Source organism: Camelina sativa, chromosome 7 (assembly GCF_030686135.1).
Source record: "Camelina sativa cultivar CO46 ecotype springtype chromosome 7, ASM3068613v1".
NCBI classification, from domain to species: Eukaryota; Viridiplantae; Streptophyta; class Magnoliopsida; order Brassicales; family Brassicaceae; genus Camelina; species Camelina sativa.
The window spans coordinates 3,101,146-3,127,707 of NC_141886.1; the positions used below are offsets into that span (position 1 = coordinate 3,101,146).

At 34.4% G+C, this 26,562-nt stretch overlaps 5 protein-coding genes and 1 pseudogene across 6 annotated transcripts; 4 read left to right on the forward strand and 2 right to left on the reverse strand.

Moving 5' to 3' along the window:
* The first annotated feature begins 1 nt into the window (after position 1).
* Positions 2-2,024, forward strand: LOC147940776 (uncharacterized). The gene is made up of 4 exons (XM_087458262.1): positions 2-726; positions 877-1,314; positions 1,407-1,661; positions 1,730-2,024. The coding sequence occupies exons 1-4, from the start codon at positions 2-4 to the stop codon at positions 2,022-2,024; spliced, it is 1,713 nt and encodes a 570-aa protein (XP_087314388.1).
* A 7,058-nt stretch (positions 2,025-9,082) lies between these two features.
* On the forward strand, positions 9,083-10,940 carry LOC104700128 (putative indole-3-pyruvate monooxygenase YUCCA7). Its single transcript, XM_087456678.1, has 3 exons — positions 9,083-9,860; positions 9,997-10,368; positions 10,492-10,940. The coding sequence occupies exons 1-3, from the start codon at positions 9,162-9,164 to the stop codon at positions 10,714-10,716; spliced, it is 1,296 nt and encodes a 431-aa protein (XP_087312804.1). The 5' UTR covers positions 9,083-9,161; the 3' UTR covers positions 10,717-10,940.
* A 75-nt stretch (positions 10,941-11,015) lies between these two features.
* LOC104700129 (NADH dehydrogenase [ubiquinone] 1 alpha subcomplex subunit 13-B) lies at positions 11,016-12,263 on the reverse strand. Its single transcript, XM_010415598.3, has 3 exons — positions 11,984-12,263; positions 11,473-11,544; positions 11,016-11,359 (listed from the first exon to the last, which is right to left on the reverse strand). Exons 1-3 carry the CDS (start codon positions 12,196-12,198, stop codon positions 11,215-11,217), a joined length of 432 nt encoding a protein of 143 aa, XP_010413900.1. The 5' UTR covers positions 12,199-12,263; the 3' UTR covers positions 11,016-11,214.
* Positions 12,264-12,275: 12 nt separating this feature from the next.
* Positions 12,276-16,277, forward strand: LOC104700130 (chaperonin CPN60-like 1, mitochondrial). The gene is made up of 17 exons (XM_010415599.3): positions 12,276-12,653; positions 12,932-12,956; positions 13,054-13,185; positions 13,321-13,480; positions 13,614-13,885; positions 13,976-14,080; positions 14,159-14,245; positions 14,347-14,436; positions 14,520-14,600; positions 14,698-14,766; positions 14,856-14,933; positions 15,045-15,140; positions 15,242-15,341; positions 15,438-15,541; positions 15,624-15,729; positions 15,887-15,965; positions 16,056-16,277. Exons 1-17 carry the CDS (start codon positions 12,616-12,618, stop codon positions 16,183-16,185), a joined length of 1,752 nt encoding a protein of 583 aa, XP_010413901.1. The 5' UTR covers positions 12,276-12,615; the 3' UTR covers positions 16,186-16,277.
* Positions 16,278-17,639: 1,362 nt separating this feature from the next.
* LOC147940777 (uncharacterized) lies at positions 17,640-19,979 on the reverse strand. Its single transcript, XM_087458263.1, has one exon. It carries the CDS (start codon positions 19,977-19,979, stop codon positions 17,640-17,642), a length of 2,340 nt encoding a protein of 779 aa, XP_087314389.1.
* Positions 19,980-22,891: 2,912 nt separating this feature from the next.
* Positions 22,892-24,453, forward strand: LOC104700131 (F-box/kelch-repeat protein At2g43270-like; annotated as a pseudogene). The gene is made up of 2 exons (XR_015560884.1): positions 22,892-23,377; positions 23,484-24,453. The product of XR_015560884.1 is annotated as an F-box/kelch-repeat protein At2g43270-like (transcript).
* Positions 24,454-26,562: the final 2,109 nt, after the last annotated feature.

Genomic DNA, 26,562 nt, shown 5'->3' on the forward strand with positions numbered 1-26,562 from the left:
GATGAGTTTTGCGGACAAATGGGTATCTTGGATCTTGTTTTGTGTTTCTTCGGTTGAATATAAAGTTCTGCTGAATGGTCAACTTAATGGTTTGATAGTCCCGGAGAGAGAGTTTCGGCAGGGAGATCCGCTATCTCCCTATTTGTTTATCCTCTGCACGGAGGTGTTAATTGCGAATATTCGTAAGGCTAAGTGGGATAAGCGGATAACAGGGATCAAGGTCGCGAATAAATGTCCGCCGATTACGCACTTGCTGTTTGCGAATGATAGCCTATTTTTCTGCAAGGCAGATAAGGATCAGTGTGGTGCTATCTTGGACATCTTAAAGAGTTATGAGGCAGTGTCGGGACAACAAATAAATTTTGACAAGTCTTCGGTTCAGTTTGGGCACACAATCGCTGAAGGGGTGAAGAGTGAGGTGCAGCAGGTCCTTGGAATAACAAACCTGGGAGGGATGGGTTCTTATCTAGGATTACCTGAGAGTTTAGGAGGGTCAAAGACAAAAAAATTCTCCTTTGTTCGAGATAGAATTCAGAGCCGCACAAATGGTTGGACAGCAAAACAACTTTCCCGAGGAGGAAAAGAAGTGATGATAAAGTCCGTTGCTACTGCGGTACCGACTTTTGTTATGTCATGTTTTCGGTTGCCAAAAACGGTTACGTCCAAACTCACTAGTGCAGTGGCGAAGTTTTGGTGGAGTTCAGGCCAATATGGGGGGATACATTGGTTAGCCTAGAAGAAGTTATGTGGTAGTAGACAGTTGGGTGGATTGGGTTTTAGAAATGTTGATGATTTTAATTCAGCTTTGTTGGCTAAACAATTGTGGCGCCTGATAGAGGCACCAGAGTCTCTTTTTGCTCGGATTTTCAAGGGCAGGTATTACCGGAATTTGAATCCTATGGATCCGATACGTTCATACTCTCCATCTTATGGGTGGCGGATTATAGTTTCAGCTAGATCTTTGGTACACAAAGGGCTTATTAAACGGGTTTGTTATGGTGAATCCATTTCTATATGGACTGATCCATGGATACCGGCTCAATTCCCAAGACCAGCGTTGTGCAAGGGACCTTTTAAGGACCCTTCTTTAAAAATTTCTCATTTAATCGATCGCCAGACAAATTCTTGGCATGTGGATATTCTCCATGAGCATTTTGTTCCGGACGATGTTACATTGATAGTGGCTTTACCGTTGGGTAGCTCTCAGTCGGAAGACTCACTAGGTTGGCATTTTACGAAAACCGGGAAAGATACAGTGAAATCAGGGTATGATACGGAACGCTTAGCGAACCAACATACTTCTCAGGTCATTCGGTATGGGTCTGATATTACTCCTCTTCTAGCGGGGGTCTGGAGGGTGTCCTATCCTCCAAAAATTCGGCATTTTATGTGGCAAGTTTTATCAGGGTGTATTTCGTCACCTCAAATTTGCGACGGAGAGGTACTGATTGTGATTCTGGATGTGCAAGATGCGGGGATGATGAGGAAACAATCAATCATGCTATTTTTTGGTATCCACCAGCACGTCAGGCTTGGGCTCTAGCTCAGGTGCCTATCGGATCAGTATCCTTCCCCACGGATTCTCTGTATGCCAATGTGGATCATTTTCTAGGATCTTCAAATCCGGGTTCTCAGATAGCAGCTTTCCCTTGGATTATGTGGTACATATGGAAGGCGAGGAATGATAGAGTTTTTAGAATCAAATGGAAAAACCGAATGATGTCTTTAGGGTAGCGTTAGGGGAGGCGTCTACGTGGTTACAGGCACAGACCGAGGATGTGGATGAGGAATCTTTCACCATTCTGAGTGCCTTTGGAGCGCCAGTGTCGGGGGGCATAAGACACCTTCATGGTGTCTTTGCCAGGTATCGGTGTTTTGTAGATGGTTCGTGGAAAGCAGGTGATGCCTTTGCAGGTGCAGGATGGACGTGTTCGTCCTCTTTGGACGTAGTAACGACGAGGGGAGCCGCCAATTTCCGACGAAGTCTTTCTCCATTACATGCGGAAGTTGAAGCCTTTGTCTAGGTGATGCGGTGCATGATTGGACATGTCTATATGAGACAAAACCAAACTACAACAGAGGTTTTGCTCTGCATTACTCAAACCAGTAATGGGCCTGCTATAGTTGAGCTCAACAAGGGAAGAGAAGTGGGCCTTACAACCAAATCAGAGCCCACTAAGTTTGTCCCACAAACTTTGCATCAAGACAGAGGATCTCTGCAGAACTGTGACGCAAGTACTGCTCCCCAAATCAAGCTGAACAACACGGTCAAACCTGTTCCCCTAATCAAGCTGAACAACTGTTATGAGTGTCTCTTATCACAAGATGCCTTCTGCAACTAGTCATATGTCGGTTTATGACAATTCATCAATTATCCTTTATGCTTACTGTCTATATAAAATGAGTGTAGCTGTAATCCTTCGTTTCTTAAGTTGAAGAAAGGTTTTCACCATTATCTTCTTCATCTAGCTTTTCTCAAGATCTTAAAGATCTTTCAGTCTATAGGGATGTGGCTTTTTATACAGATTGCTCAGACTTGGTGAATATGGTGTCTTCTCCTCAAGATTGGCCGACCTTCAAGACCTACCTCGACAATATCAAGACAGACAAGGAAGAGTTTTTTCTTTTTCTTTGTCTCTAATTTCAAGAAATGAAAATGTAAGTCCGGATTCAGTGGCACACCAAGCGCGTACGTATCTGTCTTATGCTTTGTTTGTAGATTCTTTTCCTTTCAATTGGCTCATATGAGTTGATTTTTTTGTTGAAAAAAAAAAAAAAAAATTAGTTATTAACAATTGGTGAAAAAAAACACCTGATGAGTTTGAGTCACTAGTCTGTGACAATGAGAAGGATCGGAGGGAGAGCGAATCAAACAAAGAGAAACATGTGAATCTGATCACATGGGTCTTCCCATACCCTTTCAGTTATTACAGTTATGGAGGTTTGTTTGCATTTATCATCCCTCTAGTCTACTCTATTTCTTTTTGTCCCTTTTCTAACCATTACATAATATACATGCATGCATTGATGCATTACATATATATACACAAAATGTGTTTGTCCAATAACAAATATTGTGAACCAAGTGTTTTTCTTTTAATTCTGACTAGATGAATACCCGTACTACATGCGGATTTGTTTATATCTATATATATACATTTATTGTAATAATTTTTTTGCTTCTTATATTTTCACATTTCAAAGATTAAAAATTATATATAAACAGACAAAACTAATATTTTTTTGTGAGGAGGCAAAGAATACTAAATTTTGTTTAAAGCTAAATCTTATTCTAAAGTAATTTTTGTAGACGAAAACTATTAGCATATTTTTTGTAGGAAATAAAATAATCATATCATTTGCACATTTGATTGGTAGATAAAAACGTTTAAACATCCTACAATTCTTGTCTAAAACTTAGATATTTAAATATATTTGTATTTAAGCTTCTTAACTAAATACCATTGGACTCTCAAATTCTCTTTTATCAAAAAAATTTTCATTTGCACATTTGATTGGTAGATAAAAACATTTAAACATCTTACAATTCTTGTCTAAAACTTAGGTATTTAGATATATTTGTATTTAAGCTTCTCAACTAAATACCATGGGACTCTCAAATTTTCTTTTATTAAAAAGATTTTCATGCAGCTTGGTTAACTCTTTAATGGTTATAATTAAGATAGACAATTTTCCTTCCTGCTAGCTATTCAATTTCTTGAATATAACTCTAGAATTTAATTTAATTTTCTTTTTCTTTTTTTCTCTGTATTTTCCTCAACCAACATTATATTATTGATTTAACTATCTTTCATTCGATAGTAAACAAAACTCTGATCTTTTTCATATATAAAAATTTATTTTTCTAAGGAGACACTTTCATAAATTTCTGTACAATATTGACCAAATTCCCCGTCACTGCTACAACCCTTTAAAATTGTTGAGAAAATTCTAGCGTCTAAACCATATGTTCATATCTTCATGGTTTACTCTAAGAGGACGAAACAAATATTTGGTTTTATTCTCGATACACTTTTATCTTTTGGTGATGCATTTACTTATTTAAAGAAGAAATCAACATGTTCTAAGCCTCTCTAGATTTTTTATATAAATATTGAAATTGTTTGTGATATGAAAAAGAATAAATGACATGAAAAATGTTTTAAATTCTTTTTTAATTTTAAATATGTTTGCTTTAAATTAAGGAGCTTTTAATTTTGGTTGATATGTGTCACTCTCTCTATTGCTGATATGTCATATGGAGAGAGTTAAGCAACTTTCATAATATAGATTTCCTCATAGTATTATTAGCCGACGTCGTCACAAATGGAACAGTAGTTAAAAACTATATTATCCTTTTCTTGTTAATCAAAAATCAAAAATATCGTATCTTATCATATGGTGACTACGTGACTATGGTCCTTTCTCTATATGTGTGTACGATCTTCACTATTTTAGATAATATATCCCCTATATAATTAATCGAAAGTACACAATATTTCTTATAGACTATATAATATTGAGTTATAAGATTAACTATTAGTTAAATTTCGATTTCAAATCTTCTAACAAGAATATTCAAAAAAAAAAAAATCTCCACAGAATATTTAATTAACCATATATAGGCAATAAAATTTCAAAAATTATTCACTCTTCCACGGATTAAGAGTGATTTTCGATTATACTAGCAACTATATATCAAAATAACAGAAATAATATTTATTATGATTGATTTGAACAAATTTAAAAAAATTTAGGCTAATCTGCAAAACAGTCATAAGAAATCTCAAAAGAAATTCAAATTCTCATATTTATTATATGATTTTATTGCATAATGTTTTATTCACAACAATTTTTAAAAACAATTATATAAATTATATTTTATATAAAAATTACAATATAAATAAAAAGAAATTTAATCCGTGCTAGAGCACGGATCCTAATCTAGTATATGTATATAACTTCTTTTAATAATTTGCACTCAAATACAAAATTGAAAATTCTCTTAATATAGAAATATATTCTATCGTCTTCAAATATCAGTGTTCTGTATTGATTAGTCGATCAGATTAATGTTTTCAGCATTTAGAAGTAAAATCTTACAAGATTCATAATATAAGTAAATATATTATTATATTCATTTTTTTTTTATTACCAATTAATTTTACAATAGAGGTCGACAGAGTTTCACAATTGTTAATGATCCTTCTACGATGTCTAAATGGAAAAATTAGACCCACTCCAATATTAAAACACCTATAAAGATTACAATATCAATTTAGCTAGTTAGATCATCTTCTTCTCCAAGGGGAGTTTAAATACTTCCTACTAGTATTAAATATATATATATATATATATGTAATAATATTAAATAAGAACCTCGAATAAGTAATAACACTTTTTTTTCATTTGTGTATATTTTCTTTAAAAATAAGTTTAGTTTCATAAATAAACTCAGTTAAATATTAATATTTTAGTGTTTAAGATACTCATAAAAGGTTTCTTATCATTGTATCACCAATTTCTTGGATTTTTATGATCACGCAGCAGCCTAGAGTAAAGTTTGAGTATACGCCTTAACTATATATACACATATAACGAAGATTATGATTTCGAAGGCTAACTAATTTGCAACAATTCAATAATATGTTAGTCAAACAAGCCGTAATCCACAGAAAGAAATGAAGAGAAATGCTAGTTTCAGAATATTTTCATGTGACCCCATTTTATGGTATTCGAAGCATAAAATCAGTAGAGATATAAAGAAAATACATATTTTGTTATACTAGTGGTTGAAATCAGGTTGTGCTTATAATGAGCTAAACTGAAAACAGTAACATGGGGTTTGGCTCTCTTAATTAACTAGGTTTATTTAATCAAAAGATTCTAGATACCTAACTAAGAAAAGCTGACTATAGCAGAATCTGGTTGATTATTGTCAGAAAATAAAACAATAATGGACATATATACAAATATTTTGAAAATTCCATTTTAGCAATAATTGATCCATTTACTGTTTGTTTTTCTTTGTTTTTGTCAACCATGGTTAACTCTCCTCGTAAGACGTAAAACTCGTGACCTTCGGCTCGTAAGATATATAGTAAAAAGTGTAATACTTTGGACGGAAAAAATTGTTGTTTGTTTTTTTGTTATTATTGTTATAATATTATTTTTTGATAATAATATTAGAGTTGGTTGTTTTTGTTTTGGTTATATATATATATATATATATAATATAATTGTTCATTTCAGTGTGTTCAATAATTGGCCAATATATTCGTCTGAGTGTTTGTATATGATGATGATAAGTGGTTAATTTGGTCGTTTCATGGAAAGTTAATACTTGAATTATTGACTGCAGATACAAGTACTATAATTACATCTTTATTCAAATAAAAACAAAATATTTATAGATTTTTACTTTTTGTACTCCCTCTGTCCTAGGTAAATTAATTTTTTATAGATTTCTTTTTTTGTTGTAAATATTTTTAATACTAGAAAAATGAGAAAATAGAAAATAGAGAAAATGTCAGAAAAATGAATCATCATATATGTACGAGATGAACAAAAAAAAAATCATCAGAAAAAAATAAAAAATAAATCAATTATATATATATTCTTTGTTTGAATACGTGTGAAAAATACTAAACATAGGACAGTGGAAGTAACGACTAAATCAAGATTATTTTCAACTGCATGGATTCATTCTACGATTGTATTATTTTGCTTAATTGAGTAGTATATTATAAGTTGTTTATATATAGAACGCAGAACGATCACAAGTTTTACTAATAAAGCAGAAACGACTTTAGTATATATGCGGTAGTTTTATGAAATCTAGGTTGTTAGTACGTAGCTTTGTTTTTAGTCGATAGTATTAATCTATTTTAATTTTAATTACTTCAAAAAAAATTCAACTACTCCATCGATAGGATAAATAATCTCTTCATCCCAGGAGCCATAAATTTCATAATTATCAACATCTAAAGTTCATCTATGAAACTAAAAGTCTAAAACTATTATCAAGGCAAGACACGTCATATGCATGCATCTACACACATTTTCCTTATATTAAACTTAAAAAGGCACTCTAGATTTTGGTGAGAAAAATCTTTGCCCGATTCAACTCCACTATATGTACATCTATCACTCTCTCGATCGAGGTTTCCTGAATAAATCTTGTTTTCCTAAATCATGATGATTACACAACACGATTCCATATTATCGATGTGAATACTTTATATAGATCGGAGAAAATTATACTCAATCTGTGAATCCTAAGAATAAGTTATGATGGATACAAAAAGATACTCAGAAAACATTGAAAACAAGGATTTACGTGTATTGGGAGATCGATCTCCTGTATAAAACATATTTGTGTTCTTTACTATCATTAAACTTTCAACATAAAAAAAAAAAAAATAAAAGAAAAATAAAACTCAACATAATTTACTAATGCGTTGGTAACTTTACGAAGAAAATTCAATTTTATTACTAGACGAGCGTGATAAAAAAAGTTGGGATTTTAAATACAACTCTTGGACATGCAAATAAAACTCTCTAATCTCTAGTATCAAGTTTCACTGACCTTGGGGGGACATTTTTTTTTTCTTGTTACGTGTGGATTCCAATTCATATTTTCACACACACATACTCAAATATACATATAGTTTGTTTGGACGGTAAATCAAAAATGCTAATCACATTAATTTACAAAGAAAACAATAATAGAAAGAGGAATTATTGTGTCAAATTATTGAACCAATATGCACTGACATTTTATCGCTGCAATAAAAGAGGCACTGACTAATTTCAACAACAACAGGGAAAGAGGAATTGACCAAATTGATTAAACATGAAAACATGATGACCCAAATTTTACAGTCCAGCACATGAATATATCTCATATTTCCCTTTCAACTTCATGCGTATCTAACCCTAGATTTGGTTTGTGCATAGATCGATGTAGATTTTATTAAAACATTCCAAATTTATAAGATTAACAGTTTATCTTATAACAGGAAAAAAAATGTTTTGACTTAAGACTTAAGAGTATGATATTTTAACCAATAAAAACTTTACTACTGACGTTTTTGCCAAACACTTTGCGTCTAATGACCGGATTAATTAAAACCCTCGGTTTTAGGTTTAATTCGAATCATAATAAGTAGATGTCATTTTCATTAAGAAGGAATAGAAAACCCAAATAGACCTTTCATTATACTGTCTCTTTTTTAGAATATCTGCTCCCTGTGCTCAATTAACGGATTAGAGTTTCTCATGAAATTTACAAATAAGTTATACATATGATTGCTTCATTTTTCAGCAGGTATTTTTTTTTATAAAAAATATAAGCTTTGATTGGTAGTGTGAAATTCAAGCGGTTGTTTGGTTACCAATCGAACGAGTGATCTGAACAGATGGATAAAACAAGTAGTCTGAATAAAGTGGTTGAAAAAGGCGGTTAGAAAGTTAAACAAGATGAGTCGTAAACCATGTAAAAATACGAGAGTTTACAATAAAACGTACGATTAAATTTTTAAAATTAATTTGTTATTTTCTGTCATCTTAAAAAAAAAAAAATTATGTTATCTTCTTAAAGAGTTTAAAAGATGAAAAAAAATTAAACAACAAAGTTTTTACTCAACTACTTGTTATCAATCATAATTATAATTTAATCACGAGTTTTAGTTCAACCGCAATTTTTATTCCGCAAATCTTTAACCACCTTCTCCTTAGCCATCTTTTTACAATTGCTGAATTTTTTTTTTATCTGACTGTTCTAAACATAAATCCTTAGGACACATATTTTGGTCGAATTTAACACAACCCATATATAATTAGGCAAAACACTTTTCTATAAGTGTCAACTTCAAGTGTTTTTGATCTATTTCTATATTAGCTTAAATTAATCAATAAATGCCGCTGCAAGCCAATCATTTGAAGATTGAGAAGTTAAATTAAATGAGTAGAATAATCATTTGAAATTCTTGAGAAATCATTTTCCAAAAACAACATTCTAAATTGCTTAAAGCTCTTCCCTATTTAAACCCTTTCTCCTCAATCCAAACAAGACACAAACCAAATCCCCATCTACCATCATTACATCTTTTCTTGCCCTAAAAGTAAGTACAAATAACATTGAAAAAGCTCCCGATAGAATGAGTAATAACAATAACACAACTTGTGTGAACATCTCAACTCTGCTTCAGCCTGAGGACATTTTCTCCCGTCGTTGCATCTGGGTGAATGGGCCGGTCATCGTCGGTGCTGGCCCATCAGGCCTAGCTGTCGCCGCCGACCTGAAACGCCAAGAAGTTCCGTTTATAATCCTCGAGCGAGCTAACTGCATAGCCTCTCTGTGGCAAAACAGAACCTATGATCGTCTCAAGCTTCATCTCCCCAAGCAGTTCTGTCAATTACCAAATTTACCCTTCCCTGAGGATTTCCCGGAGTATCCAACGAAGTTCCAGTTTATTGAGTACCTTGAGTCCTACGCAACACACTTTGATCTCCGCCCCAAGTTCAATGAGACTGTCCAGTCAGCTAAATATGACAAGAGGTTTGGACTGTGGCGGGTCCAGACTGTTTTGAGAAGCGAGCTTCTCGGTTACTGTGAGTTCGAGTATATTTGCAGGTGGCTCGTGGTGGCGACGGGAGAGAATGCTGAGAAAGTGGTGCCAGAGTTTGAGGGTTTAGAAGATTTTGGTGGTGATGTTCTTCATGCTGGTGATTATAAATCCGGCGAGAGGTACCGTGGAAAACGAATTCTGGTAGTCGGATGTGGAAACTCCGGCATGGAAGTCTCTCTCGACCTATCCAACCACGATGCAAGCCCATCAATGGTCGTTCGTAGCTCTGTAAGTAAAAATTTCAGTATATTATACTCACCAAGTTACGAAAAACAGAGCACCTGATTCTTACTTAGTAGTTCCTCTGTTCTAAAACAGAGCATCTGATAGTTATTATACTCTGTTTTTTTATCTGATCGATCAGGTTCATGTGTTACCGAGAGAGATTCTTGGGAAATCGACGTTCGAGTTAGGTCTAACAATGATGAAATGGATGCCGGTTTGGCTCGTGGACAGGACTCTGCTCGTTCTGACAAGGTTACTTCTGGGGAACACCGATAAGTACGGGCTTAAGAGGCCTAAAATTGGACCGTTTGAGTTAAAGAACACCGCAGGTAAAACTCCAGTGCTAGACATCGGAGCCTTTTCAAAAATCAAATCAGGAAAGATCAAAATAGTAGCGGGAATAGCAAAGTTTGGTCGGGGAAAGGTCAAACTCGTGGATGGTCGAGTCCTCGAGATTGATTCCGTTGTTCTTGCTACTGGTTACAAAAGCAATGTGCCTTCATGGCTCAAGGTACAGACAAAAACATTTATCTTAGATCAAAACATTTGAACGGTTAAATACCGTTAGTGACAGTTAAGGGAAGTTTGGTAAATACTAATATGCTGTTTGGTCGTTGGTTTAATGTTTGTGAAGGACAACGACTTGGCAGAGATTGGGATAGAGAAAGACCCGTTTCCAAAAGGGTGGAAAGGGGAGGCTGGATTGTATGCAGTTGGGTTCACGAGAAGAGGACTCTCAGGTGCTTCGCTTGATGCGATGAGTGTGGCTCATGATATTGCTAATCGCTGGAAAGAAGAAACTAAGCAACAGATCAAAACTGTTGCTGCTCGTCACCGTCGTTGTATTTCACACTTTTGATTTTTACTATTTACATATACAAATATATATACGAGAAAAAGGAGGATGGATTAGTGTTTTGTGATGTGAAAACCATATAGATAAGCCCACTCCGTGTAAGAAATCCCAAAAAGGAAATAACTGTGAAGTGTGTTTGGGGTTACTTTTGTTGTAAGGAGGATGTGGCTCTTTTCCATGTATTTAACGTTTTTTGTTTACATTTCAACTTATCTTTTGTTGGTAAATGTGTTTGATTACTTGTGCTTATATTTGTAGATATATCAACTTAAAAACTTGATTAATGTAAGAACAAAGATATGTGACTGAAACTGATTTCGTCATTGACAGAAAATGTTCCTCAGTACCACCCATTACATGAACTGTGTATGTATCATTTCTCTTATTATACGATGGGGAAAAAAAAAAGAGATAACAAACATCAATAACAAACATCAAGGTTCCAAGATAATAAAGCTTAGACAACATTCATTCATCATCATCAAAAGGAGCCATTGATAATTACCAGACATCAGGACGAAGCTCTCCAGTAGCCGGAGGCATCCAACGACCCGAGTTATACACATTTTCACCGACTTTCCATCCAGGAACATCCTTCATCACATCAGCCTCATACTCTAGATACTTCTTCCACTCAGATACAAACCTATTTACAATCCATAATATATTGGAGATTCAATGTTGGAGTTTGTACCACAACGGTTGTTTAATTTCTTAGTTGAATACTGGATAAGAAACTGAAGTTCTTTTTTTCTATACCTTTCATCTTCTTCTGCTTGAAGAATAGGTAGAATTGCTCTACGTGCAGCGTATTTCTCTTCCTTCAACGCCCTATCATCACATCAATCTCAATTAAAGCTTTTGTGTTGATACATTGTGCTCATTTTCATAATTATGCATTTGAGATTCTATCCATAGATGAGATAACTAACAATAATCAATCTGATAACTCAGAATGTGACCATCTAATCAGTAATCACCAAACTCCAAGAAACAAGTACTATTATATTTAAATCTGATTGCTTTCTTCACCACAGCTCAAAAGGGATCGTTAATTAGCTATAACATGGGTCATTAGTACCCGGTTTAAGACTAACTACACAACTTGAAAAGCATCTGAGGTTATTAGTACCCAGAAATATCTCTAGATTCAGTCACAAATTACTCATATCTTCATAAAAAAGAACAACCTAACCAACCTAAATTCCAATAGAGTAAAAAAAGTGAAAATGTGAGGGAGCTAAATCACACATCTCGATTCTGATTTTACCTGCGAATTTTGTTGCCCTGACCGACTTGGTACATCCCCCAAGCAAAAGCACCTGAAAAGGTAAGGAAAATAGCCATGGCGCTTGGTCCCGTGTTGGAGATCCGGCGAGCATATCTGACCGGCGCGAACCCACCCGGTGGTGGACCATCCTGAAGCAACGGCATATCCTTCACACTCGCCATTCCTGGCTTGTTCCTTATCATCGCCTCCGTCATCTTCTTCAACCTCGATCGAACACTGATTTGATCTCCCAAATCGATCTTTGATTCGTTAATCGAAGTGTTCTAGGGATTCTGAGGAACACAATCAGAAATGAATACATAACGGAAAAAAAGACTTTTTTTTGTTTGATGACTTCATTTAAAATAACGAACTGGGCTCTATAAGGCCCATATTATAAACAGACCGGGTCAAAACGCGAACCGGATCCAAATCGGAGGGCCTTAAAACTCAACCAAGCAAAATGGCCTTGGAGAAAACGCAAAACCCTAAACCCTACTGCTACTAGAATCTTCGACGATCTGCTTCATTTCTCCTCTTCTGCGTGTGAAGAATTTGTCAATTTAGCTTCTTTACTTGGATCTGTTCTGTTTGAAGCAAAATTGTAATCTTCTCGGTTGAGTCTAATCACCATGTATCGGCTACTCACCAACGTTGCTTCAAAAGCTAGGTAGATCTACTCGGCTTTTTAATTTGAATGCTGCTTTTACTTTTGATTTTTGTTTCTGATCGGTTCCTCGGAGATCGGATTGGTAGAGATATATATATATATATACATATATATATTTGTTCTTAGTTCTGATTTTTTTGTGAATTTTGATCAACATGCTAAGCATAAATCGAATTGAATTGAATCTTTCTCTGCCCACGGAGACAATATCATCTTCCTTTTTATGTATATTTCTGAAAGATTCTATTGATGGGATTTATCTTACTTTGGTTGAGCAGGATTGCCAGCAAGTGTACAAGCCAGGTTCGTATTCTTCATTTTGTATTTTTTGGTTATGCTGGTTTTTTTAGTCGTTTGTGGGTATGCATCGAGATTGATGTGCATTATGTGTGTTTGTTAGATTGGAAGCAGGCTCAATTCCACTAGGAATTATGCAGCAAAAGACATTAGGTTTGGTGTTGAAGCTCGGGCTATGATGCTTAAGGGTGTCGAGGATCTTGCTGATGCAGTTAAAGTCACTATGGGTCCCAAGGTAATCTCAAATTTATGCTTCATATAGTTTCTGTTCAGAGAGATTTATATTGTGCGTGAATCTATCAAGAGTTTTCTATTTAGTTATCCCACAGTCTCTGACACAGCAGTCTATAACCCTTTTTTTATTTTGAAGGGTCGTAATGTCATTATTGAACAAAGCTGGGGTGCACCGAAGGTGACAAAAGATGGTGTGACTGTTGCCAAGAGCATTGAGTTCAAAGACAGAGTTAAGAACGTTGGTGCCAGTCTTGTCAAACAGGTTGCTAACGCCACAAATGACGTAGCTGGTGATGGTAAGTGTTCCCTTTCATTGTAATTTAAACGTTTTTATTCTGTATTTCGTAATTGGGTTATTAGTCTCCTATCTACTTGTACTAATCGTTGTTATTCCATCTGACAAAATAAAAAATATGGTATGCTTTACAGGAACAACATGTGCTACAGTCCTTACTCGAGCTATCTTCACGGAAGGTTGTAAATCAGTTGCCGCTGGAATGAATGCTATGGACCTAAGACGTGGTATCAAACTGGCAGTTGATACTGTTGTGACAAACTTGCAGAGTCGAGCACGTATGATTAGCACTTCTGAGGAAATCGCCCAAGTTGGAACAATATCAGCTAACGGAGATAGAGAAATTGGTGAACTGATTGCCAAGGCTATGGAAACTGTCGGCAAAGAGGGAGTGATCACAATTCAAGTGAGTTGAATTTGATCCCTAAATGTTAAAATTATTTTGGTTATTTTGCTTATTCATTAAGGTGACTTACGTTATCCTCTCTTGATTCAGGATGGCAAGACCTTGTTTAATGAGCTGGAAGTTGTTGAGGGTATGAAGATTGACAGAGGATACATCTCCCCTTACTTCATAACAAACCCGAAGACCCAAAAATGTGTAAGGATTCCCACCTTGTTGGTTTATCAATTTAAGGAACTTCTCATTTGATTTTTTCTGAATGGATATGGTTTGCAGGAACTAGAAGATCCTCTCATTCTTATCCACGAGAAGAAAATTTCCAATATAAACGCTATGGTGAAAGTCTTAGAATTGGCCCTCAAGGTATAAACAGTTTGGCCATTTCTTGATTGTCAATAGTGTCTGATATTCATCAAGTACTTTGTATCTAAAGATCGAAATATATTTTCTCTGCCCTTTTTCAGAAGCAAAGACCGCTAGTGATTGTTGCTGAGGATGTGGAGAGTGATGCTCTTGCCACCCTAATTCTGAACAAACTTCGTGCTGGAATCAAGGTTTTTCTTTTCAGCCTTTTGTTGTATGCCTTTGTCTTGCAAAGTCTTACCGAAAATTTAAATATAATGGTATTGCGTTATAGGTCTGTGCTGTGAAGGCCCCTGGTTTTGGAGAGAACCGAAAGGCCAATTTACACGATCTAGCTGCCCTCACTGGCGCCCAGGCATGCCCATTTTTCATTTTCTTTATTATCTGCCGAGATAAGCACACCCACACTAATTGCATGAGCTATAATGTGTCATTGGTGTTTCTGTTTGTAGGTTATAACAGAGGAGTTAGGTATGAATCTCGACAACATTGACCTCAGTATGTTCGGAAACTGCAAGAAGGTTCGTTTGGTCCAATTACTTCTGCTACCTCTCTTTCTCCCTTGTACCTTCGGATACATTTATATAACTTGATTTTCATTTGTTACCAGATAACTGTATCCAAAGATGATACTGTTTTTCTCGATGGGGCTGGTGACAAGACAGCAATTGGGGAACGATGTGAGCAGGTTAGTGTGCATTTCGCTTTTAATATGTATTGGTTCAGTGTTATAAACCTTTACCCTTTTTCCAACTGGTAAGAATGTTTAATTTGTTTTATAATTTAAAAAATCACACAGATTCGATCCATGGTTGAAGCGAGCACGTCTGATTATGACAAGGAGAAGTTGCAAGAAAGGTTGGCCAAGCTTTCGGGTGGTGTTGCTGTACTAAAGGTAATATACACCTCTTGTGAACATCAAAATAAGAGGCTATTTATGCATTATTAGTTTATGACTAAGTGACTAACTTCGATATTACTCCCATTGGTTTTTAGATTGGTGGAGCGAGTGAGGCAGAAGTTAGCGAGAAGAAAGATAGAGTAACGGATGCTCTAAATGCCACTAAAGCAGCTGTAGAAGAGGGTATTGTTCCAGGTAAAAAACTATTCTTAAATCTCTAAAACAAAGTTTGGTTGAGTTCGTGAAAAAATAGAATTTCATGAGAATTACATTACTTTGTGTGTATTACAGGTGGTGGTGTTGCTCTTTTGTATGCTTCAAAAGAACTTGAGAAGCTTTCCACAGCTAACTTTGATCAGAAAATTGGTGTTCAAATCATTCAAAACGCTCTCAAGGTGTTTTTCTGATCACATTGTTCATCCTCGCTATCATAAACAGCCTCTAGAATCTTACACACAAAATCTTTCTTTGATGTAGACACCTGTTTACACGATTGCTTCCAATGCTGGAGTCGAGGGTGCAGTTATCGTAGGCAAGCTTTTGGAGCAAGATAATCCTGACCTCGGTTATGATGCTGCCAAAGGTTACACTCTTATATGCATTAGAGAATTCACTTCCTATAGTTCTTGGTCCACTCTTATATGCATTAGAGAATTCACTTTCTATAGTTCTTGGTCCACCTTGTTATCTCCCTATACTCCAAAATATGAACTAGTCTCTTTTCGCATTTACTTTATCAGGAGAATATGTTGACATGGTGAAGTCTGGTATTATCGATCCTTTGAAAGTGATCAGAACCGCATTGGTTGATGCTGCAAGGTAACAAAGATTGAGAATTTGTCTTCCAAATTTTGTAGTTTATTGCAATGTTTTTGCTAATGTTTCTCCGTTGTTTATTATATTGGTTAGTGTCTCGTCTTTGTTGACGACAACGGAAGCAGTTGTGACTGAGATTCCAACGAAAGAGGAGGCGTCTCCGGGTATGGGTGGCGGCGGCGGTATGGGTGGCATGGGCGGTATGGGAGGAATGGGTTTCTGAGAAGAACTATAAATCTTAAGCTAAGGTTTCTTTGTGTAATCTGTTGTGAGATGCTACGATTGTTTCATCATCACAAGGCACATTCTTTATCATATGATTGGTAGAGACTAGAGAAAAAGAGAGACCTTGAGACTTCTCCATGATTTTAAAATCGATTTATAAAATATTTTGGAGAAAAAAAGATTTTTTTTTTCTTGGTTCATGAAGTCTTTTTTAGTCAACTTTTTCAAGAATTCTTCAGATTAGAGATTTCCAGTTCTTGCCAACTATTACCGAACCCTTTTAATTACATCTTTATTAACACAATAGTTAGAGAAGTGACAAAAGGGATTAGTCATAGAAATTAGATCCAAAGTGAATTTTAATTTAATCCACGGACCCTTTAGTCTAAAACAAATACAGATATTGAGATAATAAGATTAGTACGTGTCTTTTATTTTAGCACTAGATTAGGTCCGCATATTAACAGGGATATATATTAACGGGGATATAAAAAAAGTATGTAGAATTTTAAGTTATATTCCAAATATATATATATTTTTAAATCGGATTTATAGTTTACGCACTCCATTTTGCAATACAATTTTATTGTATATTATTACATCATAATCCTATGTACTCAATCCCAATAAATAGCATTTACAATATTCAAATCAAAAAAATATATGTATTGTATCCCCTGTTTTAGAAATCGCTAGGCGCTAGTCAGGCGGTCGGGATGGGCCTAGCGCCTAGCGAGAAAATCGGAGATTAAACGGAAATTAATCGGGGACTAGTTTTAGATTTATTTTATTAAATTAATAATAAAATACAAATATATAAATAATTCTGTTTATGTTAAAAACAAATATCAAATAAAATATAAAACTATAGTACTGTCTTTAAAATTACGGTAAACACATAAAAACATAATTTTGAAAGAAAATTTACTGATTTTCATTAAAATTTTGTACACTAGTTATTGTAAAACATCATAAACTCTTAATTTAGATGTCTAAATAACAAAAATATATATATTTGATTTATATTTGGTTCCAAAAATAATTGGTATATACATAATTGGTATGCATCAAAGTTATATATTACATAATATTAAAAGCAATTAAAAATTAGTGAAACATATTTCTCAAAGAAAAAAACTGAATACTAATATTATCTCATAATTGAACAAGTAACAATATCATAGACGTTTATTAATTTTTATGAATTTAAAGGTAAATTTACTTCCAAGAAAATATATATATATATATATATATATATATGCATAATATGTAAATATATGCTCTAATTTACGTAAATATATATATATATATATATATATATATATACTAGATAAAGACTTGTTGTTGTGCGAGTTAAAGTTTTGTAAATTAAATTAAATTTTACTAAAACATATGAAAATTTGTTGTATGTTATTTATAAGTTTTTTTTTTTTTCCAACCACACATTTAAAATTACAAGAGAACTCCGAGATTGGTCGCCCAAACCGGAGGGAAATAATTTACAAAAGAAATTTCAGAAACTAAAGTCCTTGAAGACCGGGCTAAACAATCTGCTCTTGCGTTAGACTCACGAGGGATCCTGTCCAGAGTGAAGAAAGGGAAAGAAGATCTGAGAATAGAGAAGTCCTCCAGTAAAATCGTAAAGGCTGGCCAATCGTCGGGCTTCTGCACCATCGCGATAAGCTCTGCACAATCCGTCTCAAAAGCTTGACAATCCACTCTTGCATCCAAAATAGACTCCATGGCCCAGAGCAAGGCTTGTAGTTCCGCATGTAAGGGGGTAAGGACACGTCGCTGACTCCGAGCTCCCAAAAGAATCGTTGAATCATCCCCATCACAAAACCACCACCCCAAACCCTGTAAAACATCCGAATTTTTCCATGAACCATCAAATTGACAACGGATATACGGCTCCCTAATTTCCAAAGAAGTCTGGGGATTTAAAAAACTATCAGAGAGAGATTTGGCCTCAGCCCACAATAATCTGTCATTTGTTGCCTGATTTAAAATCTCTGTCGGTTCTGCCTCTAAACCCTGAGAAACCTTTTTATTCTTATCTTTCCATATCGACCAAAATATCCAAGGGAGATAAATAGAAATATCAGAAATCCCGGACTGCCCTGCCGCCCGCCAATAAATAAAATCCAGATTCGCATAGATTGATGCATATGGAAAACCTTCGGCTTCTAGTGATAAAGGAGACAACTCCCAAATACTCATTGATCGCGGACATTTAAAAAGAGCGTGGTTAATGGTTTCCGATTCCAAACCACACTGCTTACACTGAATATCACATCGGACGTCACGGTGTGCAAGCCGTTCTAATACAGGAAGAGTTCCAGAAGCGACCTGCCAGAAAAAATGTTGAACCTTGGAGGGAACCTTAAATTTCCACGCATGGGCGCGAAGAGCCATGCACATAGGTCCAATTTCCACTTTCGAGATTAGTTCCCGTGCTAACCGATAACCAGACTTCACGGAGTACTTCCCTGATTTAGTAAAATGCCAAACTAAAGAGTCTGGTTTAAAAACTTTGCTGACCGCAATACTTCGAATAATCGGAATATCCTCCGGATCAAAAAACTCCTCCAGAATAGGTAAATGCCAATCCTTCGTAGATGGATTAATTAAATGATTAACCATCAAACTTGGAAGCAATAGTCGACCTCGACCATTAGCTGGTCTTGGACGAGTATCCGGTAACCACGGATCCCGCCACACTGAGATGGAGCAGCCAGAGCCTACCGCCCATCTCGCACCCTGCTCCACTAATACCTTAGTTGAGTAGATACTCCGCCAAGCAAAGGAAGGGTTATATGGTTTTTTAGCCGAAAGAGGGTGTTTGTTCCTGAAGTACCTACCACGCATTACTCGAGCCATTAGGGAATTCGGATAATGGATAAGACGCCAGTACTGTTTTGCCAGCATTGCATCATTAAATTGTTCAAGAGCTCGGAAACCTATACCCCCTTCACATTTATCTTTACACATTTTATCCCAAGCTACCCAGTGCATGCCACGAGCCTTATCATTCAACTTCCACCAGAAGGTAGATATAGCACTCGTCAATCGGGAAGTCAGCTCCTGCGGGAGCTTATAACATGACATAACATGGGTAGGAAGTGCTGTTGCCACCGATTTAATCATAATCTCCTTGCCCCCTTTCGAAAGAAGCTTTGCAGACCAACCGTTTACTCGGTCATCTAATCGATCCTTAACATAAGTAAACACCTTGGTTTTCGAACCTTGAAGGCTCTCAGGGATACCCAAATACGAGCCCATGCCGCCTTCTTTAGAAATACCCATAATGGTTTCTAATTGAGGTCGTAAATCGGAAGGGACTTTTTTCCCAAACATAATAGAAGATTTATCCAGATTGACCTCTTGTCCTGAGGCTTTCCCATAATCCCCTATTATTTCCATTACTTTACTACACTCGGTTGCCTCTGCTTTGCAGAAGAAAAGACTGTCATCAACAAACAGCAAGTGCGAAATAGTAGGACTATCACGGGCATTTTTGATACCCGTTATTTTCTCTTCCCGTTCTGCCTTCTTGATATTAGCTATCAAAACCTCAGTGCAAAGAATGAACAGATACGGCAACAGGGGATCCCCCTGACGAAGACCCCTATGAGGGAGGATGGAACCCCTGGGTTGACCATTCAATAGAATTTGGTATGACACAGAAGAGACACACCACATAATCCACGAGATCCATTTCCTGGTAAAACCGAATTTGACCAAAACCGCCTCCAAGAAATCCCATTCTACTCGATCGTATGCCTTGCTCATATCCGTTTTGAGAGCTAGAAACTCCGTCTAACACCTCTGATTGGTGTTTAGTCCATGAAACATCTCCTGAGCGACCAGAACATTATCAGTTATTAAACGACCAGAAACAAAGGCCAACTGAGTTTCAGAGACCAAAAGAGGTAGAAACCGTTTTAACCGGAAACACAAGATTTTAGATATAATCTTATAACTGACATTACAAAGACTGATCGGTCGAAACTCCGTCATCCGCTGTGGTCTATCAACCTTGGGAATAAGACAAATATTTGTCTCATTTAAACGAGGATCGAAACGATCCGTCCTAAAAAATCCCTGAACCAAAGACACCAAATCCCCTTTCAAAGAGGACCAAAACCGTTGAAAGAATAAAGCAGTCATGCCGTTATTTATAAGGTTTATGTTTGCTATAATATACAGAATTATATCCATTTACAAAATTTTATGTATGTTACCATTAAAAGCATATTTTTTACACCTAAATATACAATATATTACAAATATATTCTTTACCACCACCTAGAAAATGTTTGTATGAACACATTAAGCAAACTATTATATGTCTTTTTACTTTCACTTTTGCATAGTGTTTTTAATTACTAAAATTATTGGCTCAAAAAAAATTTTGAACTAAAAATATATTATATAGTATACTAATCAATAATGTATCATCACAATAGTGTATAACCAACTATTGAGAGAACCTCGGCTCCGCCCTCCTCCCTATGGAGAGAATCTTGCGTCTAACTTCCCTCACCATGAAAAGAACCTTGGCTCCACCTTCTCTCCTCGGGGAGATAACCTTGCATCCAACCTCCTCCACTTTCCTCTTTTGGGGAGATAACCTTGCATCCAACCTCTACAATAGAGAGAACCTCGGCTATGTCCTCCTCATGTGTGGAGAAAACATGTTCACGTCTTTTAGCTATCTCAAAATAGCTTGATCCAACAACCAACGAAACTAAAGACCATTTTCTAACGTCCCAAAATCTTTTGATTGTAACTAATATTAAATTTTCCAATGTATTCATGGAAGTGTTTTTCACACTATGATGTAGCTCTTGTCTCCGTAAGGCTCTGACTGCCACCTTGCTTAGTGAGCCCATGTCCACGGGCCACCTTCCTTAGTGGACCCTATGTCTATTCATAGCCCATCCATATCCGACGGCCGGTCTGTTAAGTCCGCAAGGCTTTTAAATACTTGTTTACCGACCCTACAAATCACCATATGATCTTTCTTTTTGTTTTGTCCTCACTCGCACAGTTTCGACAATCACTTTCTGAAAGGTCACCCATCCTGAAACTACTCCAGCTCAAGCAGGCTTAACTCTGAAGTTCTCTTAGGACCCTTGATCGAAAAGATAAGTACACTTTGGTGACATAGGTGGCCAAATCAATTCTTTTAAACTTATCCGTAAACCAGGGTGTGTCACCGTCTCCGAACTCTTATGGATTTATCAACAATAATTTAGGTTTTTTCTATCTATCTATGTTTGTTGTAAGCTTGTGTTTGATTAACCTATTTTATCTAACCAATAGGTTGATGAGCTTCTATTTCTTATCTACCTTTGGGATTGAATGAATGGTAACAATTATGTTTGCACAAAAAGGGTCTATGACCAACCAAAAAAGTTAATTTGACATAAATATAAAAATAATAGAAAATTAAAAGCAGAATAATATATAAATCTCAAATAATTCAAAGATGAAAAGATAAAATAAATAAACAATCTAAAAATACTACATTAAATTTAGAAATACAGTATTAGAAAAAGAAAACGCATATATTAATCTTTTTTTTGGGTCAACATATTAATCTTATCTATTAAAAACTGAAAAAGGATAAAATAGGATAAAATTTTGGTTTAAAAAAATAAGAAAAAATTACTTTTCCATTAAAAAAGTTTTACCAATAGAACAAAGTTGAAAGCAATATTTGTGAATAAATTATTTTGTTCGATGAAAAATATGAAACGATATATGTTTATATAGAAGTGAGTATTTACAAAATTTAGAATTAATAATTAACTGTATATTTTCCTTAATCTCATTTCTATTTTTTTTTGGTAGAATTATAACTTAAAGTTAAAATAAATGTTATAATTTCGAATTTGATGAAATATATAATCTCTTTATATTTTTTTTAAACGACTTTTGTAATTTTGTAATTTTTTAATAATTCTTTTTTTATATTATTAATATTGTTTAAAACAAAATATTATGTTTTTTTTGTTATAATCTCAAATATTTTCTATTAAATATTAACTTTTACATATGTCAAAATCTCAGATTGATATAAACTTGACACATGTCAAAATCTTATTATTGACTAACTTTCAAAACCAACTTTATATAATAAGATATTTTAAAAGTTTGATCTCATAGTTAAATTTTGACAAACAGAAAGAAAAAGAGAGAAAAGATAATTAATATAGTTCATAAAATTGCAAATAGCTTTCAAAATATAACAAGTTTAATGGTGGTGTATTTGAAAAAACTGTAACAACAATTTATTTATTTACATAATGGTGAATATCTAAAATACTTTTTTTACAACTAATAATTGATAGTATAATTTAATTAATTATGGTATTATATAAATTAATTATATCATTTCCTTAATTAATTTTCTTATAGAATTAGTAATTTAAAATTAGAAAGAGTATTATCTTTTTTTACATACATATAAGAATTATCTTTTTATATTTAATAAAATTGTTTAAATGTTTATTTCTTATAATTATCTTATTAATTTTAAAATTTGTTGAAACAAAATTTTTGTATAACACATGACAAAATTTCTAATAATTAAAATTGATAGATAGAATCAAGTAAATTACCAAACTTTATACTCAAACAAAGTTTTTGTATAATACATGGCAAAATTTCTAATCATTAAAATCAACACCTATCACACCTAAATTACTAACTTTTAAAACCAAACTTTATATTAAACCATCGGATAAAAAAAATCTAGTGAATTTTATATTCTCGGAAAAAAAAACCCTAAACCGACGATGATGTGCCAAGTTCCCGACGATCTAGTGGAAGAAATCTTGCTTGAACTGCCACTGAAATCAATCCTCAGATTCAAGACCTTATCAAAAAAATGGAGATCAACACTGGAGTCGAGGACTTTCGCGGAGAGGCGTATGAATTCGAAGAAAGTTCCAAAGAAGCTGAAAATCATGGCGGCTGGAGACCGGAAACGGTTCGAAGGGGACGAATCGAGATGATCTATCTACACTGCGATGTCGCCTCACGTCCGTCGCTGTCATGTGACGGTCTGCTTTGCATCCCCGTACCTGGCTGGATCAACATTTTGAACCCTTCCACCGGAGAATTCCTTAGATTCCCTTCCGGGCCAGATCCACTCATAATCGACAGCGTGAAGCACATCGGTAATAATCTGTTATTTATTTTAATTTAATATCGATTTCTGCAAAAAAAAAAAAAAAAAAAATTGATTTTTTTTTTTTGAGTTTAATTGGGGAAAAAAAATCGCAGATGCAAAGGTTGATGTATTCCCTGGATGTTGGACGATGGGATTCGGAAGGGATAAAGTCAGTGGGAGCTATAAAGTAGTGAGGTTTTTGTTCGATAGTTTCCATTACCAACACTGTTACTGCGAGATTCTTGATGTTACCATTGGGGAATGGCGGAAACTGAGTACGCCTCCTCCTTACTATATGGGATATAGTAACAAGTCCGCTTGTGTGGATGGCTCCATCTACTGGTTACAAATTATCGTTAGTTTCAAGATACTAGCTTTCGATCTTCACACGGAAGAGTTTCGTGATGTCCCAAGACCGCCTCCATCTGAATTTAACGAAAATTCAGGCCGAGGCCAACTAGTGAACCTTGAAGACCGTCTAGCCTTAACTTTAACCTATGCTACGAGATCTCATTGGAATGTTAAGATATGGTGCATGGATGCTCACGAACAAACATGGAGTGTCACTTACTCTATAATACGTTTACTCCCTAGAGAGATGGGCTCAACTAATATGCCGTTGTGGTTTTGGACTAGGCCAGTCGCCGTTTCTAAGCGTGGGAATCTTTTCTTCCATGACAATGAGAAGAGGCTGTTCAAATATTATCCACAGACCGACGAGGTACGTATCGTCCACGGAGGCATTTGTGTTATTTCTCCCTTTGTTGAGAATTTGCTCCCACTTGGACGACGTTCGGATTCTGTTCCCCAAACCAGGACATATGGATTGCAATATCTAGATCACGCGCCGATTCTCTAAGACGACTCGAAACCCCAAATGTTTTGCTTACCACCGCTGCTGTGGCTCTTGTGGCTCTTTTCTTAGACATGGGATTTCATTAGTATTTAAGATCACTTGCCCGAGCGAGGTCTTAGATACTAGTATTTTTATTATGGTACTATTTTTCACTCTGTCTATAAAATATTTAAATTGATGCAATTGGATTGTTTCTAATTAATACAATGCTTCTAAATTTAAGTGAATATGTTTTGTTTGGAGTAATGTAATCGAAAACAAGGTTAAGGAGATAATTAAGGTAAAGTGTGATAGAGCCTTTGTGAATCTTATCTAAGAAGTTTAGTGAATCTTTTTTTTTTTTTTTGGGCAAACACAACCTTGAACCTTGATTAATTAAAAGAGAGTCTTACGCTCCAAGTAAGGAGGAATTTGACAGAGCCACAGGGGCTGCCTTACATAAAAGCAATAGAGATAGAAGCTCTGTAGTATCTTTCATGGCGTTGATGAGTGACACCAGGATTTGAGAATCCGAGCGTACCGGCCGTGAGAGAGGCAATATCCGGTTACTTGCAAGAAAATCTACAAGAGTTTTTCATTCGAAAGCCGTAGATAAAAAGAAAGCTGATGGATCAAGTGAGTAGTAGATTTATTAATGCTTTAATTATGTTACCCGAAAAAAGAAGAGAGATTCTCAAAAATAGCATCAAAATAAGTTTTTTTTCAAAATTTAGCATAACATCTTTAAAATTCCAAAAATAGCACCAATTAATCTATATAATAATAACAATCTGAATAAATGCCAACAACAGTTGCGATTTTTCGTCGTACATTTTTGTAAAATATGTATATATATTTTTTTAACAGAAAATTTCAACGGTTGCATCTCTCTAAAAAGTTGCTTCTGTTAAATATAGAGTTGTGTCTCTTACAAATAGTTGTGTCTATTCAAATGTTCACATCTTTATAAATTTATATATAAGTGACTTCTCTTCATTGTATTCAAATTTTCTTTATTTTATATTTTTGACAGAAATTTTTTACAGTTGCTTCTCTCAAAAAAGTTGCGTCTGTTGAATATAGAGTTGTGTTTTTTACAAACAGTTGTGTCTATTCAAATGTTCACATCTTTAGAAATCTATATATAAATAACTTTTCATCATTGTATTCAAACTTTCTTTATATTTGTATTAGTTAAAAGAGAATTTTATATTTTTGACAGAATTTTTTTACAGTTGCATCTCTCTCAAAAGTTGTGTTTGTTGAATATAGAGTTGTGTCTTTTACAAACAGTTGTGTCTATTCAAATGTTCACATCTTTAGAAATCTATATATAAATAACTTCTCATCATTGTATTCAAAATTTTTTTATATTTGTATTAGTTAAAAGAGAATTTGTTAGAAATGACGTTTCATCACTGTGAAAAATTTATTACAGTTTGATATATTTTGTTAATCATTGTAATATTTAATTATATTCAGTCTCTAGGTATACATCTTCATAAATTATTAATTTTAATATATTAAAAAATATATTTTAGCCATTTAATTGAACCATTACAATATTGATATAATTAATATTTAAGATCACATTACTTGGATAAACTATTCATAAATTATTATTTATTAGTTTTAAATAACTAAAATATATTTAAATGAATTGTTGCAACCTTTTAATTACACCACGACAAATTTTGTTTATTTAATGAACCATTAAAACTTTTGATTTATCTTATGAACCGTTGCAATTTTTTGATAAATTTGATATTTATGGTTGTGTCTACAATACTAAAATATATTTAAATAAATTTTTGTTTTCGTTAAAGAAATATTAAGATACTCTCTTTAACCATCTATTCATCGAGGGTTATTATTCTATTGGTATGAATCCAAACCGAAATTTTTGTTTTTAGCTGTTAAAAAATGTGGTTGAAGTTGGTTTTTCAGAAAATGAGAGCATATTGGCTCGTATATGTTTGGTATTTTTTGTCATATATTTGTCTACTCCATGCTTTTTGATTAGAAAACTAATTGTATTATAGAAAACAATATGGATTTCTGTATTTCTGTTTCTTTAAAAAAATATTTGATTATGAAATATCAAGGTAAAAATAAAAATAAAATATTAAAATTCGTTCTATTATATGTTCTACTGTTGGAAATATTCAGTTTATTAGGAGATGGAAAACCGGTGATCAACAGAAAAATTGACGGTTGAGATGATTGTCCAATAAACTATCTTGACGACAAAGACTTATCTACAACTTTATATAGGTTAAGGGAATTTGTATATTTAGTTCTAGTCATAATACACTCAAATTGAAATCTTAACAACAAAAGATACTGAATATGAAATA